At 40.0% G+C, this 22,637-nt stretch overlaps 1 protein-coding gene across 2 annotated transcripts in view; it reads right to left on the bottom strand.

Annotated features, from left to right (window-relative positions):
- Positions 1-992: 992 nt before the first annotated feature.
- The window catches only part of LOC149167158 (uncharacterized), a 143,544-nt gene continuing 121,899 nt past the window's right edge, over positions 993-22,637 (bottom strand). For both annotated transcript variants that reach the window (XM_089431474.1, XM_089431475.1), the window contains exons 4-5: positions 3,813-3,972; positions 993-1,384 (exon numbers count right to left, since the gene is read on the bottom strand). In XM_089431474.1, coding sequence (XP_089287600.1) covers positions 1,262-1,384; positions 3,813-3,972 — 283 coding nt within the window. In that variant the 3' untranslated portion in view covers positions 993-1,261. The remainder of the gene's footprint in view (positions 1,385-3,812; positions 3,973-22,637) is intronic.

The raw sequence follows: 22,637 nt of genomic DNA, 5'->3' as shown, positions 1-22,637 counted from the left end.
ATGAGAGGAAAAATTCTTTACTGGGTTTCCTCATCCTAGAAGCATAGGAAGAGTCGAGGATGCACCCTCAACCAAGGGAGAGCACCTCCATGTAACACTGATATTGTGCTCATCTTTGTAAAATTTTGAAGCTTTGAGTTCCACATATTTTAAGTATTTTGTACATTCACTCTTCAACAGCCATGTTGTACAAAATTCAAATAATGAATGATATGATGCCTCCTGAGTCCTGTAACCACGATGTTTATGTTCTATGTCGATGTCTGACTATGCCCACAATGTCTGTTAATGCACGTGTTGGTCATTTTGCTTTAAATGATATAAGATTTTCCTAAGTATCACTCCATGTTTGTCTCATGCCTCACAACTCTATCTGCTTGCCAGCACCCCTTATCTTTGTGTTGTATGCCTATCGTGCTTTCTGCATCTATCAAATCTTTGAAATTCCATTTAGATTTTTATTAATATTTTATCAAAAATATATCTAATATTAAACATGTGCAGAAAGTGTCTCCAATTCTATAATGTTCACACCTTCAATGGAATGTTTTCAACAATTTCACATTCAGATCTCATAACAATAATAAGTTCTTACCCAACCAATTTTTTGCAAGTCTCTACTTTAAACAAAACCCAACTCCAATGTGCCCTAGAACCAGGATCTTATACCATATAAGCATAAATAATAATATAAAATCGCAGAGAATGAAAGAGATAAATTGTGATATTTACCAGCACAAATCCATCTTAGCTCTGTATCTATCATGCACTGAGAGGAATTAAATCCCTTGAAGTGCAAACATTTCCTCAAGATTTTTCAATTTAAAAAAAAGAGGGTTTTCACCTCAAGGGACTTGATTTCTCTTTGTGCATGATAAATCCAGAGTTAAAGCTAGATTTACACTAGTTCTTTATATATGTGTGTGTGTGTGTGTGTCAACTCCATGTTGAAGACAAAAGGAATTACACAGCTCTTTCATATTGAGCAGAACTCAAGTATAAGAATCTTTTTATTTTCAATTTCTTTATATATAAAAGTGATATTGAAATATTTTTTTATTACTGTATTCTTTTAAATGCCACATATCAACTCTAGAATATGTGAGGTGGCAGTTTCGAAGAATTTCCAAATGCTTGAAGTGGAAGATTCCTCTCAAGTGACACCATGCTTATGTTCTCCTCAACAATACAGTATTACTTGTATGGCAGCATCTTCAATGTGAAAAAAAATGGATGATCGTGTGCTACTGCTTCGAAATCATCACCTTGGGGATTGTAAGGCTATTATGGATACCATTTCTGCAATTGCCATGCTTGATGTCAAGCCTGGAGATTCAATGCCGAGTAAATTAACTAAGCTGGGAATGCCATGTGTCTCCTTACCCTGAAAGTTATCAGAAGGACATGCCCACAAACAATATTAATGGACCTCAACACTGTTCAAAAAAATGTTAGCTATTGAATAAACGTTTTTCAAAACACTAGCATTCTATTACACATTCCTAAGACCAGAAAATGATCACAAATTTTCAGACAGCTTGCAAGAAATAACTGCATCTATGATCCATGAAACCAATTCCAAACTGTAACCTTCAATCACAAGGAAATTAAATATTGCCTAGCATACACAGAATATGCTGTAAATTTAACATATTGGTATTGTTCCGATTGTGTGAGGACATGACTGCTGGCACCGTGAATTTGATGATCAGGAGAAAAGGGATCATATATCCCTAATCCATATCAAAGAAAAACGTAAGGAATGACAAAGAGAACAATTGATCAAATGAAATAAGGAAATGAGGTAATTGTCTTCACTAGATATGACCTCACAGCCTATTGAGAGTTATGTGACTACAAATGGTTTCCAGTCAAGGATTATATGCCTATAGCAGAATGAGAAAGAAAATTGATACCAAGAAACTGTCTGAAAGGGGAAAAAAGGCTCCTTGAGTCCAGACTGCTAGCGCAAACTTAATTCCAAGGCATCCATGTACTGTTTGCAGCTACCAATTAGATTTGGAATATTGGCTAAGACTTTTAGACCAACAATGCTGATTTTCCATTGAGTGTAACAAATTATTGATAATTTTCTACTTGATCCCATCTCAATTTAGAGAATGTTTTGGAACAATGTAAGCCATAATTTTTCCAGCTCTTCTTGTATTTAGGGCCACCACAGAGTTCGGTTGCAATCAATAACTCTGACAAGCATATATATGTGCATACACATTTAAAAATGATAAGTAATTTGAAAATCAAAGTAGTTTTTGATGGAGCATAAAGAACAGAAAGAAAAATGGTTCCACAGGACATTTGAATAGAATTGTAAGGAGCATTTAGGATCAAGTATAAGACAATTCTCAAGGTTCCCTCTACTAGGATGCATGCATGCAGTTGGTGTGAGTCAACTGCACTCTACTAGGATGCATGCATGGCTCTAGGAGTGACTTTGCACTTGCTTGACCTAACTAAGTCACATGCATGCATGGAGGAGTCTATGAGATTTTCTCCCGAGTTAACTAAATGCATGCATTCTCTTTTCTCCACCACACTTTGGTCCTTTTCCACTTTAATATATTTCCACTTCACTCACCTATCTCTTTAGTTGACTAATGCGCATAGTTGACTAATGCGCACCTCTACTTACCCATGTGCAAGAGTCTCTCTTACCTTTATACCAACTTCACTCCACCTAAACATCACATCACCCAAAGCACATGGCTTCCTCCCTAATTTTTGACTACTTAACTGAGATTGACTCTTTATTGAGCTAATGTCTGTTAATACTTCAAGACACTTCAGCTTGTGTTGACTCAAGTACTCCCTAGTTTAACTAAGAGCACTTGACACTTTACTCTTCTCCAAGAATACAGTATTCACACTCACTTGGACTAGAAGCAGCTCCAATTGGATGGCCAGTTTACTAATCAATGCGCATGGGCTGTTCTTGCATGAGGAGTTCGACCTCTCTCTCCCAATGTGCATAGGATGAAGGGATCATTAAATATGTCTTGGCTATTGGCAGAAAGGGGGATCTTCTTCAGAAGAAGCATATACTTTCTTTCTCTTGGGACTCCTTTCTTCTTCTCTCTTCTAGCTTCTTTTTATTGTGCAGGAACAACATTGTCTGGATTCTGTAACAGTCTTCTTGGCACAACCAACCTCCTGGCTTTTGCAGAATAAGGCTCGATTTGATCTATTCAGTTTCTCTGGGTTTGTCGATATTCTGATGGATTTCTTGTGCAATATTGTAGAAGTTATGAGCCTTTTCTTTGGTTAAAAATCTGCCATTTAAAGCACTTTCTATCTATTTTATTTCTTCATTTAAAAACTAACACTGGAGATAATTCCACCATTTCAAACATAAATTATTTTATAACTTTTTTGGCCACTAAATTTGCAGCCAAAAAAAACTTTTGTTTTGCAGACTTACAGGAAGAATACTGCATGCAAGACTAGAGACACCCCCTATGGTTGGCAAGGGCCAACTCAAACAGAGAGGAAAGTTTGTATGTGACACAAAGGGTGAATTTTCATACATGTTGCATTGAGATTTCTTATCCCAGGTCTACCAAGCAATCCACCTTCCGAAGGGGTAAAAATCTGTACTAACAAATCTTTGCACTATCACCCTATGACTAGCCAATAAGTCTTGGATTATTGAGCTGAACAGAACTAGTAAAATATGCCCACTTGACCAAGAGCAAACCACTAAACAATCCATCAAAATTCATTAAAAGAATAATTAAATTCCTTAGCTGCAGATTAGCATAGCTCTACTCATAAGCAAATTGGAATTACAAACAAACCTGTATGACAAAGTCTGCTGCCGGTTGTCCACGTCCACAAAGCTTTGGTCGAATTCCTGAATAACCTGGTGTTAAAGTTCCATCTTCTAAGTTGGGATAATATTTCCTAATTTCAGGATAAAACCTTTCTTCACATCTCGCATCAACTGTATAGTCAAACCTGCCAAAAAGACAAATTTTGAAACACCTTATTATTCTATAAATTTCATACAGAGGTGTTTGAATATACACAATACTCACTAATACAACCCCTACAAGGATTCCAGAATGTCCTTTGCAACAAAGTTTTTGAAAATTAGTCGTAAATCTCTTTAATAGATTGTGGAAGAATTAATGACTAGATATAGCAAAACTATCAGGACGTGTCAATCGCATGGCTGCAATTAACAATGTTGCCAATATTGTTTCAGGAAATATATCAGCAAGGTTCCAGGAAGAAACTTATCGGAAATATTGGGGAAAGTATCAGCAAGAATAAACTTAAACCTGAATAATTCTGAAAATATCAGACAAATCAGCGACCTGAAAATCTCGAGAGAATCAGGGAAAATTCTAAGGGCTAATATTCGCAGGTGGGGTAATTTTCCATGCTTTTTCTGAAAAAAGATTCACCAAATTCTTTTTTTTCCAAAAATGATTGGCCCAAATTTTATAGTATAAAATTATTTTATCTTAAAAATCACCAAAAATTTATAGAGGCTATAAAAACATTAGAAATTTGAATATTTTACAAAAATATCGCTTAACATTTTACATTATGCATATTAGGGATTAATGAGATTCACCAAGGTTTCTAAACCTCAATATAAATTTTCATTCTTAAAATTTTCCCTAGAGAGAATATGGAAATATTGGGAGAAATCAGAGATATTTGCAACTTTGGCAATTAATTCTGTTGGACACCTAATCCTCAATGGGTTAGTGTGGAAGCCGAATGGACAAAAGGAGTGCAAGAGACCTTGGGATGTGAAACCCAACGGTCACAACAATGTACTATAAATGTATATCAGTTGTTAATAAAAATTGTACTGTCATGTTTTATCTTTCCTATTTGTTGTTGCCCATGTGTGTTTAACAAATTCATGCTAGCAATTATTCAAATGTAGATTCTGTCAGAAAGGTTTGTTGGTTTGCATGACCGTTACTTACATAGCACCTTTCTGGGAGTTTCCATCTAGTGGAAACAGATACCCTTTTTGAACTGATTATATAAGAAATATGTGTGTGATTCTTCGAAAAGATAGATATAAAAAACTGTGGACAACTCTCTGTCCCAACTGGATTTTTACTGTTTTGGCTCTCTCATGCATGACTCAAATAATGTGTATAAACTTTATTCTCTCTACGTCTTCAGGTTATCTTAAAATTTGGTATCAAAACTAGGTTGAGTGTTTGGTTGATACAAGTTGTCAGCACAAGTTCCAAGAAGGCCAATTTTGAATTTTTCATTGGATTGGTGCAAGAGAGCTTGATCCTTGAGAATAAAGGTTGAAAATTTCAATGACCAAAACTTCAACTTATGAGAGTTAAAGATGGTGGATGTGTTGACAGAAAAAGACAACTGGAGTATCGTGGGAAGTGTAAAAACTCATGGGATGGCTGATGAAGACTGGAAAAAATTGGACATCAAGACTAGGGCCTCTATCCAGTTGAGACTTGCTGACTCTATCTGAATGTTTCAGCCTCCGAGACTAAAAAAGATATCTGGGAAAAGCTACAGACTTTGTACAAGACAAAATCACTAATAAATAAGTTATTCTATGGGAGAATCTACATCCTCCAAAGATGAAGGAGACAGTGTAACTAGTCACTTGAATACCTTCAATACATTGGTGTGCCAGTTGGCAGCAAATAATGATTCGTTGTCAGAAGATCAATGCATCACCTTGTGTAGTTTGTCAGATTCATAGGATAAAATGGTCATCACAATCAGTGGCAAAGCGTGTAATAAACAGGAGATGGAGGAGGTTGTGGGACAAGTGTTGCATGAGGAAACAAGAATGAAAACTTCAGAAGTGTATTATGAATTGAAGCCTTGACCACCAGAGGTTGTTCAAAGGATCAAAGTAAAAAGACATATAGTAAAATAAATTCTAAATCTGTGACTTTAAGAGGAGAGTCTCTCGGAAGAAGAAGAAGAAATGTGCAGTGCTGATCCAAATGGAAAGTGGTATCCACCCATGGTATTGAATGATGTAGCTCAAGGAGGCACCAAAAAATACTAAAAATAACGGGCCTCACCTTTCAAAAGGACATTCAGAGTTCCATGATGTATTTCTTTTCTCATTTAATAAAGAGTTGGATTTTCATTGTATTATCTTGTGCTTAGTTTCATGGTAGATTTTATGTTTTCTCTCCTCCTCTCTCAACATTCAATCCTTCTCGATCTCAGCCCCTGAGGTCTGGATCAGTGGTATCAGAGCAAATGTGTGGATAATGAAAAAGGGTGAAATTTAAGTGTTGTTTTGTGAGCGTGAATGATTCTCGTGGCCTTTCATACAAGTTGAATGAAAGAGAGGTCTCCCATTTGGATTTGTCTTCTACTTGGAATGGGAGGGACGGCCATCCAATGAATTCGGACACAAAAGTGTGGATTCAAACATTAAGCTCCTCCAAAGCTCCCATCTCAGGTTCCTACAACTACTACACCTACCATTGGCACTAGAACAATGCAAATAGATGCAGATGCATATGGTCAAGCAACATCCAATTTTGTTGGAGGAAATAGCGTTGAACATGTTATTCAACAATTTCTTGACATGAGTGGGGGTAGCTGGGATAGACATACAATCGTTCATGCCCTGCATGTTGAATATCTGTATTTTGATATTCCCAAGACAACAAAATCAAATCCTTTTGTAACTCACCCAACACCTTCTATTGGTCAAGTTGCAACCCCTACTTCCAGAGTTTTGCACATTCCACTACGTAAATTTCTTGTTTGTGATCTTGCTTCAAACCCCAATTGACTCGTTGCCATGGAGTCGTAACCCACTTTGATACCACTAATCCAAATCTTGGGGGCTAAGATCGAGAAGAGTTGAATGCCGAGAGAGGAGGAGAGAAAACACAAAAATCTACCATGAAACTAAGCACAAGATAATACAATGAAAATCCAACTCTATATTAAATGGGAAGAAAAACACATCAGGAACCCTAAATGTCCTTTTGAAAGGTGAAGCCCGTTATTTATAGCATTTTCGGTGCCTCCTTGAGTTGCATCATTCAATACCATGGGTGGATATCACTTTCCATTCGGTTCAAGTGCTAGCTTGTTGGAAATGAGGTTAAAAAGGGTCATGAAGTGTCATTGTAAATCGGAGGGTTCCAATGAGAAGAATTAATCTGCTGCATCAGCATCCAATGGACATGAAAGTGAAGGTGAAATGCACATGACATTTACTTCCATTAACTTTGCATAGAGATTGGCTAATAAATTATGAAGAGTATAATGGAGAAAAAATCATCTTGGGAGATAAAAGGTGCTACCATGTTGTTGGTCGTAGATGTGTCAAATTTTGGTTTAGAGATGGAAGAATCAAGAGGATACCTAATGTGATGCATATCCTAGGTTGGGCTCAAAACCTTCTCTTTGTTAGTAAGATTCTTGACATGGAAGTGATTGTGCATTTCACAACGGATGAGTGTAAAGTCATTCAAAGTGCCTTAGTTTAGGCCATGTTGACCACTTAGTGTCAACTACCCTATAGCAGTGCACATTTTCGCAGAGGGATTCCAACATGTTTGGGCATTCAGATCATGCTGGATTCATCATCATCAGTGATCAGTTTGTCAAAATTGTAAACCCATTCAACAAAATGTTAATGTAAATGATGCTAGTAAAACCATGTATGTATGTAACAACCTAGGTAAGCCTATTATCTTGACGATGAATTTCATCCTAGGAGGTTTTTCGTCTCACTAATTCATTTATGTTTCTAAACATGGATGATCGGCAAAGTTTTTCTCTCCAGCCTCACCCCAAAGCTAGGGTGGAATTTATCATCAAGGTCTTAGGTGAGTCCTAGTGTTTTAGTCGAGTCTTTTGTAAAAGTTATTTGAGAATAATTTAAGCTAATTGGCTAAATTATTTTATTACAAATCACTTGGTCTACTAGAACATATTGAGTCGCAAAATTGGGTAATAAATTGAGGGTCTATAACGAAAGGGTATTCCCCTCTTAGGGGTTGAAATGTAATTATCTTACGTAAAAAATATTTTGGTGCATGGTCCCTAATACTTAGACACCATGGCTAAAATATTAGAGGGTGGAAAAAATTATTAATCCCCTCATATGTCAATTAATTAAATTTTCTGACAAAAATAAATTAAAATCCTAAGTCAGAAATTTAATTAATTAGAGTCAAAATTAAAAACTTAGATAGATTAAATTCTCCAAGTGGAAAAATTCGTGGGTCTTAAAGAAATTAATTTTTGGACGTCCTTCACCAAGTGAATATTGGAAATTTCAAGAAAAATTAGATCCTTGGGTCTTGGTGGTTAAGTCAAAGTCAAATTTTTCAAGAAATTAGTGTAGAACCCTGACTACAAAATTCAATTAGACAAGAATCAAAATTTGTAATTTAAATTTGCAGAAGAATACCTGGAATCAGTTGAAGGTGTTTTAGACTGTGGTTGTTCCCGCTGTTGTAGTTACCAAACCACCCTTACCTCCCAGCCTATCTGAGGTCTACCTGTACGGTCCCTAGATCCAGAAGACAATCTTTTGGCCCCGTGCCCAAAATTCCAAGAACAATCAAGCTCAATCTCTGTAATTTTGTTAGAAATTATCGTCTCTTCCCAAAATGTCCTCTGGTTTCACAGAATTCTCTCTCTCTCAAAAATGAGCTCACCCTTCCTGAAATGCCTTTCCCCCATCTTATATAGAATCTTGCTCTGCCTCCAAATAGTGACTCCCTGTTCGAGGTTCCTCCAGCGAGGGGATAAGGTGATAAACTTTAGCTGAAGTCTAAGCAGGCATCTGCCACCTGCGTTAACAGTTGACAGCAATTTCCTTTTAATGTAAAACATTTATACCTTTATTGTATTCGTTGCTTACTTTATGATTCCTTTTGACTTTATATTATGTTCCCTTTTGACTTTATATATATTATGGATTCTTTTAAGTTTGTATAGTTTGTAGATTTTATATTCTCCTTTTAGTTTATATAAAATTAAATATATATATAATTCCTTTATATATTATGTATTGTATTCCCCTTGCTATTTGTATAACATGTATTATAATTAATTTATTTTTGCACCATATATATATATATTATATTCCCTTTTATTTTGTGCAATACATTGTCTTTCCTTTTTATCTTGTATAGTTATATATATTATAATAGTGGTACATACATTAAGTACCTCACTCAATATATTTAATATTTATGTGCGTTAGGTATTCACTTAGAACTTTCAATAATTAATTCGTTTATCTTTTCTTGACAATTTTCATAATAAGTTAATATGTATACTAGCGTAGTGCATGCGATGCATGCATATGTAGCTATCATATGCATGTTTCGTATACATGCTAATATTCCTATGCTGCCTATAATTTGAGATGAACATTACAATTATCTCAAAATAATTATTTTTGAGCTAATAAAAAACAATTTTTATGAGAAATTCGAAAATTCCTCAAAATAAAAAATTTCGACGGTGGAGATTAAAAGATGATCAAATATCTATCAGCAATCGAGATTATTTTGACAGGGATCAAGCCAACTAGCCGTTATTTTCCACTTGGAGGATTTATCTATAAATTAGAAGTCATTTGCTTCTCAAGTTACAAGAAAAATTTGGAAAAGAAGCTCTGAGTCAAGCTTTGCTGTAATATTTTTTTGGAAATAATAAAGAAGACTTTGGGGTTTATTCATGGTGGTGTTCCTCTTCTGCTTCTTGTGGTAAATTTTGGATCATGTTCTTAATGCTCTATTGAATAATATTTTATAAGTTATTTTTTCTTTAGCCATTGAGTGGATTAACTATTTGCATAGGTATCTTGCATTAGTTACTGGGTTTAGACAGGCATTATAACTTGATTGATCTAGTAGGTATCTCTAGATCTTGAGGGTTATGGTGTTTATCTAGCCCCTATTGATCTAATAACTTGATCTTAAGTGTGTAGAGATTTCAGAGATTCAGATCTTGGGCGTGAGGGGAAGTCTTCGGTTGGACCAGCCAACTCCCAAGACAAGAAAGCTTAAGAGCCCACTTTGTTAAATTTTAGGTCTTATCTAATGATTGGTTTTTGCAGAGATCTTGGCCATTGCACACCCATTTAAAATATTTCACTCATCTATTTTTATCTATTGTGCATTTAACGAATAGATCTACTTATAAGAGCCATAAATCATTGTGAATATTGTGATATAAAAAAAATTGTAAATAATTTTATTTTCTAACCCTTGTTTGTAGTTGGGCTTTTGGGGTTTTGGGATTTAATTTTAAATTTTGTATATATTGGGGTTTTGGGTATTTTATTTTTTACTTGTGCAGGTGAAGATCTAAGCCTATTCAAGAAAAAGTGTTGGGGTTTGAGACAGATCTAGACCCTAGAGGGCAAGATCTAATCTCAAATTTGTTTGCAAGGCTAATAATAAAGGATTATTCAGTGAAAATTGATCAAATTGAAGATCTGAAGTTGGAGGAAATTTTCGTGAAAGTTTTGTGAAAGTTTTGGGCCCCTAGTCCTAGTTGTGGGTCCATCTACCCTTGTCGTTTGGTTTCAAGGTTCGCCGCAACCCTGGTTTGCCACCTTTTGCTGAGTCGCAAACCTATTCAAGGCTACTGCCCCCTCCACTGCCCTCTTCCCCTCCTCGGCTTGCTCTCCTAGCCTTGTTGTGGGCCTCCTTAAGCCCTTAAGGCCTTTCTCTACCCTCCAACCCTTTGCTACCCTTATTTCTCCAAACTTGCCGCTCACTCATTCTCCTCCATTGAAGCCCCTTTCCTCCTTATCTCTACCCTTCGCTGCCTCCCATTTTCCTCTGTAACCCTTGCGGCAGCCCTTCCCCTCTCTCTCCAACCTAACCCAGTCCCTAATTTGGGTTGTGTTGCCCTCAGACCTCCCTCCACTGCCCTCGACCATCACTGTCGTGGCCTCTAAGGCCTTCAGCATCTCAATGCAGCCCTTTTCTGCCCATTATCCAAGGCGGCAGGCCCCTGTTACCCTAGATGGCAGGCCTTAAGGCCTCTCCAGCCCTAGTCGTGGGCCTAATTAGGCATTGTTGCCCTATTTTTCTCACTGTTTGGTAATTGACTTATTTTTGGGCTAAAGATTGTTGAATTTTGCAGAAATATTGGGGTGAAAATTGTGTTTACAGGTGGGTCATCTTTGGAAGAATTTCGTTGACAAGTTGCACAAGTGTCTCCAAGCCTAAAGGGCTCAAGGGTTTGATCTCTGAACCTTAATCATCTCATCTTTCTCACAATGGTTGAATACATACCTAAGTGGCATTAAACACATTGATAATTTATCTAATACACTGAGGGGTCACTTACACATTTTTGGGCATTATTTGTTTTAATCATAAGTTTTTTTTATGACTGTCATAAGGATTACAGAGATCTGAAATACATCAGTGGTGCAAGTATATTTTCTCTGTTTTCTCTCTAATCCAAGAAAAAACAAAGAAGTAAGCAATCTTTTGTTTAGAGAATGCCCTCTGAATCAAATGGGTGTTGAAATTTGGTACCGGAGGACAGGTGGTTCCCTAAGGCTTTGATCTTTGGCCTAGGGAAAAGTGTCCAAAAGAATTTAATTTTTCTCTTAAAGTGACTTTATAATTTTTATAAAGTCAAATCTAATTTAAAAGTGACTTTAAGTGATAAAGTTACTAAAGTCTAATTTTAAAGTGACTTTAATAAAGTCAATGTAAAATTAGAAAGGAAAAGTGACTTTGGAAATAAATGACTAAGTGGGTCTTTATTAAAGTGGGGTGAATTAAAAAATAGAAAGTGAGATTTAAATGAGCATTTAATCTCAGCCCTAGATCTCAATCTATTTCAGCCATTGGATTTAGGGATCACCCAAAAGTCACTTAGGGTTAGATTAAAGGAGGAAAAGGAGGAAGAGGTCATTCATTCTTTCATGAGCAGATTGGGAGAAGGAGAGCAAGAAAGCAAGGGAGATTTCTGGACAGGGAGAAGGAGGCAGCGGCTTGGCACACATTCCAAGGTAGCATTCCAGCAAGTCCGTACAGCTGAGTTAGCATACAGTGAAAGGCAAATTTTTGGGCACGATTTTCAAGGAGGCTGTACAGCAGTTTGCATAGAAATCGAGGAGCAGAAATCTGAGTTTGCTGGCACGATTTTCAAGGAGGCCGTACAACAAATTTTCAAGGAGGTCGTACAACAGTTTTCGGCACAGAAATCGAGGAAATCGTACAGCAGAATTTCTGGCAGCTTGCACGATTTTCTAGGCAGGCCGTACAGCAGAATTTAAGGCTGAAAATTGGCACATAAATCAAGGAGGCCGTACAGCATTTATTACTGTTCTATTTTGCTGTTTGTAAGTTTTTCCAGTTGGCTGTGAGGCACGGAAAACGAGATAAGTTGTAGAAGTTTGCTTGCTGATTTTTGCTGAATATTTTCTCTCACTGTAAAAAGCATTTTCCAGAAATAAGAAGGAGCTTTCGAACTGGTTTTCCCCAAGAGTTGTAGGGGGTTTTTCCAGGGTCACCTTGACCAAAAATCACTGTGTTTAAATGTGTTGAATGGCTGTTTGTATGCGCTGATTTTTATATTTCTGTATTTTCCAGCATTCTGTAATTTTTCCAGAATTTGTGTTTTCAGCAAAATTTATTTTTCAGTTGTTGAATGTATGGATATGGGAAAGGGCATTTAACTATTTAGGAGAAATAAGGTGAAACTGAAAACCGGGTGGGAAATGAGAAATTTTTACATGGTATCAGAGCTTGAGTGCTGAAGTGCAGTTTGGGACAGCAAAGAGGAAAATTACAGTCTGCTGATTTTTCACTTGGAAAATTCCAACAAGCTGATTTTTCACAAACAACAGTTTTATCTTTACTACAGCAGTGTTATTTTTCAGTTTTAGGACAGCAGGATGTCATTGGGATTAAGGGTGGAGGATAGGTTGGATGGGCATTTCAATTACAGCGTTTGGAAGGAGAGAATGCAGAGTATCTTTGAGGAGGCAGAAGTCTGGGACATCATGGTGCATACCACACAGAACCCTGTTGTTGTGCCTACTAATGCCACTCAGTTGGCTGATTATAATAAAAAGAACAACAAGGGTAAGAGACTGATTCTAGACGGAGTCAAAGACCATTGCATTCCTCATGTGAGAGGAAAGAAAAATGCCCATGAGATGTGGACAACATTGTCCAATCTCTACCAGAGTACCAATGAGAACCAGAAAATGGTCCTGAAGGAGAAGCTGAAGACCATTAAGATGGGCAATGATAGTGCAGTTGGATATCTCACAAAGATTACTAATGTGAGAGATGAGTTGGCAGCAGTTGGAGAGGTCATTCCACCCACTGAGTTGGTGCGGATTGCAGTGAATGGCCTCCCCCATTCATGGATGAACTTTGCTGATGGGGTTTGTGCACGTGAGACCCTTCCCACATGGGAGAGGTTTTGGGATGATTGCATTCAAACAGAGATCAGGAAAGGTCAGCTTGGGTCAGCCAAGCCAGTTGAGTAGGATGAGGATGTAGCACTGTTGGCAGGAGGCAAGAAAGGCAAAGGGAAGAAGCAGGCTTCCACAAGCAATGGTGGGGGCAAAGGCAAAGGTAAAGGTAAACAGGGTAACACATAGAAGGACTATTCCAAGGTGAAGTGTTGGAATTGTCAAAAGATGGGACACTATGCAGTTGTGTGTCCGGAGAAGAAGAAGAAGAAGGGGAAGAACCAGAGCGTGGCAGCTTCAGCAGAGGTTGAGGACTTTGCAGTTCGTTTTGATCGGGAGTTTGGGTTCACTGCGTATGAGTCCTCTAGTGCAGGATCACCTGCCACACAGGTTCAGAGGGAGCATGCTTTTCCCTCTATTAGCGGAGCATCTTCGGGTATCTGGTATGTGGACAGTGGGGCTTCACGTCACATGACAGGAGTCCGTGAGTACTTCTCAGAGCTTTCAGAGAGTGGCACTGATATAGAGGTAGTACTTGGTGATGACAGAGTTGTTAGAGCAGTCGGTGTGGGGACACTGACATTTCAGAGGGAGTCCAAACCTCCCTTGAAGGTGTCAGATGTTCTTTATGTGCCAGGGATGAGGAAGAACCTCATATCCGTCTCAGCTTTGGAGGACAGAGGATATGAGGTACTGTTCAGGGGAGGACAGGTGTTGATGTATCCCAGGGGCACTCCAGCTGATTCAGCTAGAGTGATAGGTGTACGCCATGCAAAGGTGTACAAGTTTGCATTCCAGTCCCTTTTGGCATTGAGCAGTAGTACCGACAGCAGAGCTAGCAGTTCTGAGCTGTGTGAGATTTGACACCGCAGGATGGGACATATGTATCATGGAGCCTTGAGGACCTTGCGGGAGATCACTACAGGTGTGCCAGATTTCAATACTGATCACTTTGATACTTGCAGAGGATGTGCGATGGGCAAGTTTGCCAAATCCCCTTTTCCCAGCAGTGACAGCAGAGCGACTGGGATACTTGATTTGATTCATTCTGATGTGAGCGGTCGGATGTCTCATGTTTCCTTGAGTGGATATGAGTACTATGTTTTATTCATTGATGATCACTCCAGGAGGACCTGGATTTATTTCTTGAAGACCAAGAGTGAGGTCTTCAAGCGGTTTCAGGAGTTTAGAGCTCTTGTGGAGACACAGACAGGTCGGAAGATCAAGTCCCTGAGGTCGGACAATGGGGGAGAGTACACCCTTGGAGAGTTTGTTGACTATTGTGCGGAGGCAAGCATTAGGAGGGAGTTCACTGTTCCTTACAACCGCCAGCAGAACGGGGTTGCAGAGACGAAGAACAAATCCATCGTAGGGGTTGCCAAAGCCATGTTACATGATCAGGGGTTGCCATTGTTCTTGTGGGCAGAGGCCTGCAACACAGCTGTTTATTTGCAGAACAGGAGTCTGCATCGTGCCTTGGGGAACATGACTCTGGAGGAGGCTTTTTCTGGGAAGAAGCCTGATATTGGTCATCTTCGTATCTTTGGATGCATTACATACTCCTACATACCCAAGGAGAAGAGGACCAAACTAGAGCCCACCGCAGAGAAGGGTATCTTTGTGGGCTACAGTGAAACCTCAAAGGCCTTTCGGATTTACATTCCTGCACAGAGGAAAGTTGTTGTCAGGCGGGATGTGAAGTTCGAGGAGGACAGGGCCTTTAGGAGGTCACGGGAGTTAGAGTATCTGGATCAGCCAGACCCTCAGCAGCAGTTGAGTCAGTTGCAGGGATCCAGTGGGCAGGGATCAGGAGGATCCGGAGGTACATCTATGAGGATGTCAGGTCCGTCAGTGAGCAGTGGCTCGCCGAGCCAGAGGGGTGGTGCTCCGGGCAGCATGCAGAGCAGTTCACAGAGTAGTTCACTAGGGAGTCCACTGATGGACAGTTCACACGGTACCTCAGCTTCTACAGGTTCAGGTGCAGGCAGGCGGACAGCAGACAGACAGTTAGGAGTTCAGGCTCCTGATGATGATGAGGAGGAGGAGTTTCATTCTCCTATGGGAGAAGTGCGCTCAGGGAAGAGCAAGCCCAAGTGGCTTCAGGACACCTTGAGAGATGCCACACCTGTTGCTGAGCCTAAGAGGCCGGTCAGAGAGAGTAGACCACCTGAGAGGTTTTGTAGCTATATGGCAATGGCTACCAGCATCCTTGACTCTGAGCCTTCTAGCTATGAGGAGGCAGCTAGCCAGCAGGGCCGGAGAGAGGCCATGCAGGAGGAGTATTCTTCTATCATGAAGAATGATGTTTGGGAGGTGGTGCCGAGGCCTGAGGGCAAATCCATGGTTACTTCCAGATGGCTTTACAAGGTAAAGCATGCTGCAGATGGCAGCATTGAGAAATTCAAAGCGAGGTTTGTGGCTAGAGGGTTCTCCCAGGTAGAGGGAGTTGATTATGAGGAGACCTTCGCTCCCGTGGCTCGATATACTTCGATCCGCTCCATTATATCGATAGCAGCAGAGATGGGTTGGAAGATCCACCAAATGGATGTGAAGACTGCATTTCTCAATGGCTTCATACAGGAGGAGGTGTACATTGAGCAGCCACAGGGCTTTGAGGTGCATGGGAAGGAGTCCCATGTGTGCAGACTAAAGAAGGCCCTTTATGGCCTGAAGCAAGCTCCCAGAGCTTGGTACTCTAGGATAGATACATACTTGCAGGGGATGGGTTTCACAAAGAGTGAGGCAGATCCGAACCTTTACTATATTGTGATAGGTGAGGAGCCTCTCATTCTGGTGTTGTATGTGGATGACTTGGTCATTACAAGTGCAGAGAGACTCATAGAGCACTGCAAGAGAGATCTTGCGGCAGAGTTTGAGATGAAGGACATTGGCTTGATGCATTACTTTTTGGGTTTGGAGGTGTGGCAGGAGGAGGGGCATTTCTTCCTGGGGCAGGGGAAGTATATTGTGGACATCCTTGGCAGATTCCACATGGAGGATTGTAAACCCATGTCGACACCGATGATCACCAACTGGAAGAAGCTTCATGCTTCGGATTCCGAGTTGGTGGATCCCACATTGTACAGGCAGCTGATTGGTTCCTTGATGTATTTGGTCAACACTAGACCAGATATTTGTTTTGCAGTCAACACGATGAGTCAGTTTATGTGTGAGCCTAGGAAGGTTCACTGGGTGGCTGCAAAACACATTTTGCGGTACTTGCAGGGGACAGTGGATTATGGTCTGGACTACAGGCAGGGGGATGGAGTGAGATTGGTAGGTTATACTGATTCTGATTGGGCAGGTTGTGCTTCTGATAGGAAGAGCACTTCAGGGTGCTGTTTTGGGTTGGGTTCAGCAGTAGTGTCATGGTTTAGCCGAAGTAGCAGTCAGTAGCATTGAGTTCAGCGGAAGCAGAGTATATGGCAGCCAGTCTAGCTAGTTGTGAGGCCATTTGGCTTCGCAAGATGTTGTTTGGCTTATTTGGTCAGCCGTTGAGACCTTCAGTGATTTACTGTGATAATCAGAGTTGCATTAAACTCACGGAGAATCCAGTATTTCATGACAGGTCAAAGCATATCGGGATCAAATATCATTTCATCAGAGACTGTGTTCAGAAGGGCGCTGTGAAGCTTGAGTATATTCCCATTGATGAGCAGGTTGCAGATATTCTTACCAAAGCCTTACCACGGGGCAAGCATGACTACTTCAGAGACAAGATGGGTGTGGTGAGGAACACCTTCTTCGGTAAGAGGGAGTGTTGAAATTTGGTACCGGAGGACAGGTGGTTCCCTAAGGCTTTGATCTTTGGCCTAGGGAAAAGTGTCCAAAAGAATTTAATTTTTCTCCTAAAGTGACTTTATAATTTTTATAAAGTCAAATCTAATTTAAAAGTGACTTTAAGTGATAAAGTTACTAAAATCTAATTTTAAAGTGACTTTAATAAAGTCAATGTAAAATTAGAAAGGAAAAATGACTTTGGAAATAAATGACTAAGTGGGTCTTTATTAGTGGGATGAATTAAAAAATAGAAAGTGAGATTTAAATGAGCATTTAATCTCAGCCCTAGATCTCAATCTATTTCAGCCATTGGATTTAGGGATCACCCAAAAGTCACTTAGGGTTAGATTAAAGGAGGAAAAGGTCATTCATTCTTTCATGAGCAGATTGGGAGAAGGAGAGCAAGAGAGCAAGGGAGATTTCTGGACAGGGAGGAGAAGGAGGCAGCAGCTTGGCACACATTCCAAGGTAGCATTCCAGCAAGTCCGTACAGCTGAGTTAGCATATAGTGAAAGGCAGAATTTTGGGCACGATTTTCAAGGAGGCCGTATAGCAGTTTTCGGCATAGAAATCGAGGAAATCGTACAACAGAATTTCTGGCAGCTTGCACGATTTTCTAGGCAGACCGTACAACAGAATTTAAGGCTGAAAATTGGCACAGAAATCGAGGAGGCCGTACAGCATTTATTGTTGTTCTGTTTTGCTGTTTGCAAGTTTTTCCAGTTGGCTGTGAGGAACGGAAAATGAGATAAGTTGTAAAAGTTTGCTTGCTGATTTTTGTTGAATATTTTCTCTCACTGTAAAAAGCATTTTCCAGAAATAAGGAGCTTTCGAACTGGTTTTCCCCAAGAGTTGTAGGGGGTTTTTCCAGGGTCACCTTGACCAAAAATCATTGTGTTTAAATGTGTTGAATGGCTGTTTGTATGTGCTGATTTTTATATTTCTGCATTTTCCAGCATTCTGTAATTTTTCCAGAATTTGTGTTTTCAGCAAAATTTATTTTTCAGTTGTTGAATGTATGGATATGGGAAAGGGCATTTAACTATTTTGGAGAAATAAGGTGAAATTGAAAACCGGGGTGGGAAATGAGAAATTTTTACAATGGGCATCTAGGAAAAGGATTCCCCCAAAGAATCATCCAGGTCGCAAGAAGACCATGAGGGTTTTCAAGAGGTATCCTACAAAAAACGGCTAGCAAAACTCCCTCAAACGAATACCCAGCCACCACAGCGGCGCTTTCAGGAGAATCAAAATAGGTTTGAGGCTCTGCAGGATGAAGGTGAAAGCTCAAAGGAGGGGGCTATCAGCAAGGCAATGTAAATACCAGGGTTCCGCCAAAGAACACGACAAAGACAAAACGGAAAGCTCGGGGTGAACCATCAGATAAGGAGGATAATGAACCATCTAAGGGCTAGACGAATATGGAGATTGATGGATCAAAGGAAGAACTAAGCACAGAGGAATAAGTGTTGAAGAGGCTTTTGAATGAATGGCGGAACTTGGATGAGAGATTCATACCAGAAGATCAGAAGAAGTTGTATCAAGACATATTTCAGCAATATCAAGCCAAGCTAAGCTAGATCCCCCAGGATCAACCAGATCTGCCTGGTCATCAACCGGGTAATAGCATGGATCAGGGGGGACATGGAAAAGGAGGGAAGAAACGAGGCCGCAAGAACTTACAGGAATCAATACAGATGGTTGGAGATCTGTTGGTTAACTCGGGAAGGGTGGTATCTCTTTCGGCGGTATTCCATCAAATTAATAAATCTTCTCAATGATTATAATCTCCTGGAATGTAAGAGGCCTCAATAGTCAAGGCAAACAAAGATATTTGAAGGAAAGATTAAAACAGGAAAGACTAAGTATTGTGATGCTTCAAGAAACCAAAGTTTCTGAGGAAAGACTGAAAGAAATTGTAAGAGGTATGAGACCTTTGTATGAGGTGATGGCCCTAGACGCAAAAGGTAGTGCGGGTGGGCTAGCCATTCTTTGGAATCCAACTGAGATCCTTTTTGAAAACTAGGTCAGTATGCCTCATATCCTCTTGAGGAGATTCAAACATATCGATACCCAAAATTGGGCCCTATTATCGGCTGTCTACGGCCCTCACATTCTAGGAGAGAAAGTTGCTTTCTTCCAAAACATAGGAAAGCTTAGAAATCTATGCTCGGAAGAGCTTTGGATAATTGGCGGAGATTTTAACCTAATCTCCTCGATTGAGGAGAAAAAGGGGGGATCAAGGGAATGGATCTCGAGATGTGGCATTTAGAGATCTGATCACAGATTTGAAATTGGTAGACATTCAAACCATTAATCGAATGTACACATGGAATAATCATCGGGGGGGATCTCACCAATTTGCCTCACGCCTAGACCAATTTCTGGCATCGGAAAATCTTATAAGCAGGGATATCTTCTTTGAAGCCTCTATTCTTTCGTGCTTAGGATAAGATCATTGTTGATCAGACTGGAAATGGATCTAAAATTGGTCCCTAGAAATAGGCCTTTCAAATTCGAATCCTTATAGCTCTGAGACCCCTCCTTTCTTAGCAAAATGGAAAGTTGGTGGAAATCTAGCTCGGTGCAAGGTAGGAACTATATGCATACTTTTCAGCTTAAACTAAAAGATATCAAGCTTCAGATCAAACGGTGGAATCAATCGGAGTTTGGCAATATCATGAAGGACAAGCAACATCTCCAAGAACGAATGCAAAATATTCAACAACGAATGATCAACGAAGGTCGTTCAAGGGCCCTAGCAGTGGAAGAAGGAAAAATCCTAAACCAGATTGAGGAAAGGAGGAAGCAAGAGGAAATCCTCTGGAAACAAAAGTCAAGGATCCAGTGGCTTAGGGAAGGGGAGAGGAATACCCGCTTCTTTCACAAAGACATGATTCAACACCGTCAACATAATCGGATCTTTTCTTTAAAAGATGCATCAAGAAACCATCTTATTCACCATGAAGAGATGGAAAACCTTTTGGTGGATCACTTTCATTCCCTCCTCTCGAACCCAATTCCAAATCGTTCGGAGGCCACTCAAAGAATAACCAGTCATATCCCCAGTTGGTTAGTAGGGACAGGAACTTGGCCCTGATGTGAGCAATCACTTTAGAGGAAGTAGAGGATGTTGTCAAAGGGATGGCCAAAAATAAAGGGTCGGGTCTAGATGGGTTTACGGTAGAATTCTTTCAGGCAGCTTGGTAATTCATTGGACAAGATATCCTAGATGTGGTGAAGGAGTCACGCAGATACCAAAAGGTACACCCTACCCTCAACTCTACTTTTATTTCATTAATTCCTAAATATGCCCGCTTTGAGGACCCTCAAGGCTTCAGATCTATTGCGCTGTGTAATGTCATTTATAAAATCATCTCCACTATTATGGTCAAAAGACTAAAGCCTCTTCTGCCTTTCCTTATATCCCCTGAGCAAACTAGTTTTGTCCAAGGGCGTCAAATTTTGGATGGAATCATAACAACTCAGGAAGTTGTCCATTCTCTTAAACATATTAAAGCCCTCAAAATGTTGATCAAGCTTGACCTCTCTAAAGCCTATGATTTCCTTAGTTGGCCTATCTTCTTAATATCCTAAAGGCTTTTGGTTTTGACCCTCGATGGATCAATTGGGTTTCTTTCCTCATCTATTCCCTGGTTTTCTCGATTTTGATCAATGGCTCCCCCTCTAGAACTTTTAACCCTTCAAGGGGCATTTGATAGGGAGACCCCTTGTCCCCCTTCTCTTTATCCTGGCAGCGGAAGGTTTGGGCCGATATATTAAATCAGTTGTTCAATCGGGCCACATCAAAGGCCTTCGCCTCTGGGGTAATGACCTTCCGATCACCCATCAACAATTTGTGGATGACATTATGTTCTTCTGTCAAGCTTCCATCCGAGAACTCATAAAGCTCAAAGGTATTCTCAATGATTTTATGCAAGCCTCAGGAACTATGATCAATAACAATAAATCAAATATTTTCTTCTTTAATACCCATGTCCCTACTCAAACATTCTTGGCCCACTCTTTGGGATTTGGAATCGGCTCTCTGCCGTTCAAATATTTGGGCATTCCTCTGGTGGTTAATTCTTTAAGAACTTCTTGCTCGAATGATCTTCTTAAATCCAATCGAGGCTTCATGGATGGTCCTTTAGGGCTCTCAATTTAGCAGGCAGGGTGGTTCTTCTAAAAGTTGTTCTTCAATCAATTCTGATTTACCATCTTTTGGGTTTGGCTGCTCCCAAATCCTCGTGCTCTGCCATGGTAGATATCTTTAAAAAGTTTTTGTGGAGAAGAGTTCAAGAGGCTAAGAAATGGGCCCTAGTTTCTTGGTCCAATGTCATCAAACCTAAACTAGTATGAGGTTTGGGTCTCAGGGATCCCTATATCCTCAATCAAGTCATGGGTGCTAAATTATGGTCAAGATGGCTACAGGGGGGTTCTGAACTGTGGAAGCTCATATGGAACAGAAAATATCGATTGCCAGATTCTATGGAAGGAAAATTAAGAATCATGGTGTTAAAATTGGCAACTAGGGCCAAACTCCATGTGGGTCTTCTTATTTATGGCAGTTGGTATTTTTCTTGGATTCCTCTCGTCGAGAGGTGTAGGATTGATCTAAAGATCATCCAATTCCGACATGTATTCATGGAGATATGAATTTATTTGTGTTATGTGACAATTCGTCAAGGTCGGCCAGCAACCAAATTACCCCCACTTGTCCTCAACGTTTTATTATAAATAGAAGAGGTCTTCAAGTCATTTTACACACATCTCTTGTGATCTCTCTCCACTTGTTTGGGTTTTGGTGGTAGGAGAGATCTATAGGAGAATACGCTGCCCTAGAGAAGATCTAGCCCTAGCCCTAGACGCAGTCAAAGAAGGCTCTACGCAGTCCTAGGAGGAGACACCTCTACGAAGTCAAGGAGGGTTTTATATGCAGTCAAGAGGAGGCTCTTCTAGCAGCAAGGAGAGGGTTTCTATACGCTATCTAAGGGAACTTCATCGCTGTCAAAGGAAGCCCTAGATGCTGTCAAAAAGAAGTCTAAAACACAGTCAATGAAGCATGCCCTAGCCGCAGTCACAAAGGATGTATAGCCGTTGTCTTGGAGGTGCCCTTATGTTCTAAACACAGGCCTTATTCTGCAGCAACTAGAGGCCTAATCAACTGCCCTTATACGTTGTTTAAAGAGGCCCTTATACGCAGTCCCTTGTGCCCTCAACACAGGTCAAGTTCCGCAGCAACAACTGCCCTAATCTGCTGTCAAGAAGACACATACGCAGGTCAGAAAGGCTCCTTATTGCTGTCACAAAAAGGCCTTATACACAGCCCTCCTAACCGCAGTTTCTGAGGCCCTAATCAGAAGGTTGAACCTAGTATTACAATATGAAGGATCTGTGTTGATTTGTTGTAGGTGACAACGTGTTCAATCAAGGTTGTTTG

The sequence above is a fragment of the Pinus tabuliformis genome, chromosome 5_1 (genome assembly GCF_031772625.1).
Source record: "Pinus tabuliformis cultivar Carrire ecotype Pingquan chromosome 5_1, CPIR1, whole genome shotgun sequence".
NCBI lineage: Eukaryota > Viridiplantae > Streptophyta > Pinopsida > Pinales > Pinaceae > Pinus > Pinus tabuliformis.
Note: the sequence above shows the minus strand (reverse complement) of the source record. Positions and strands in the feature narration are given on the sequence as shown.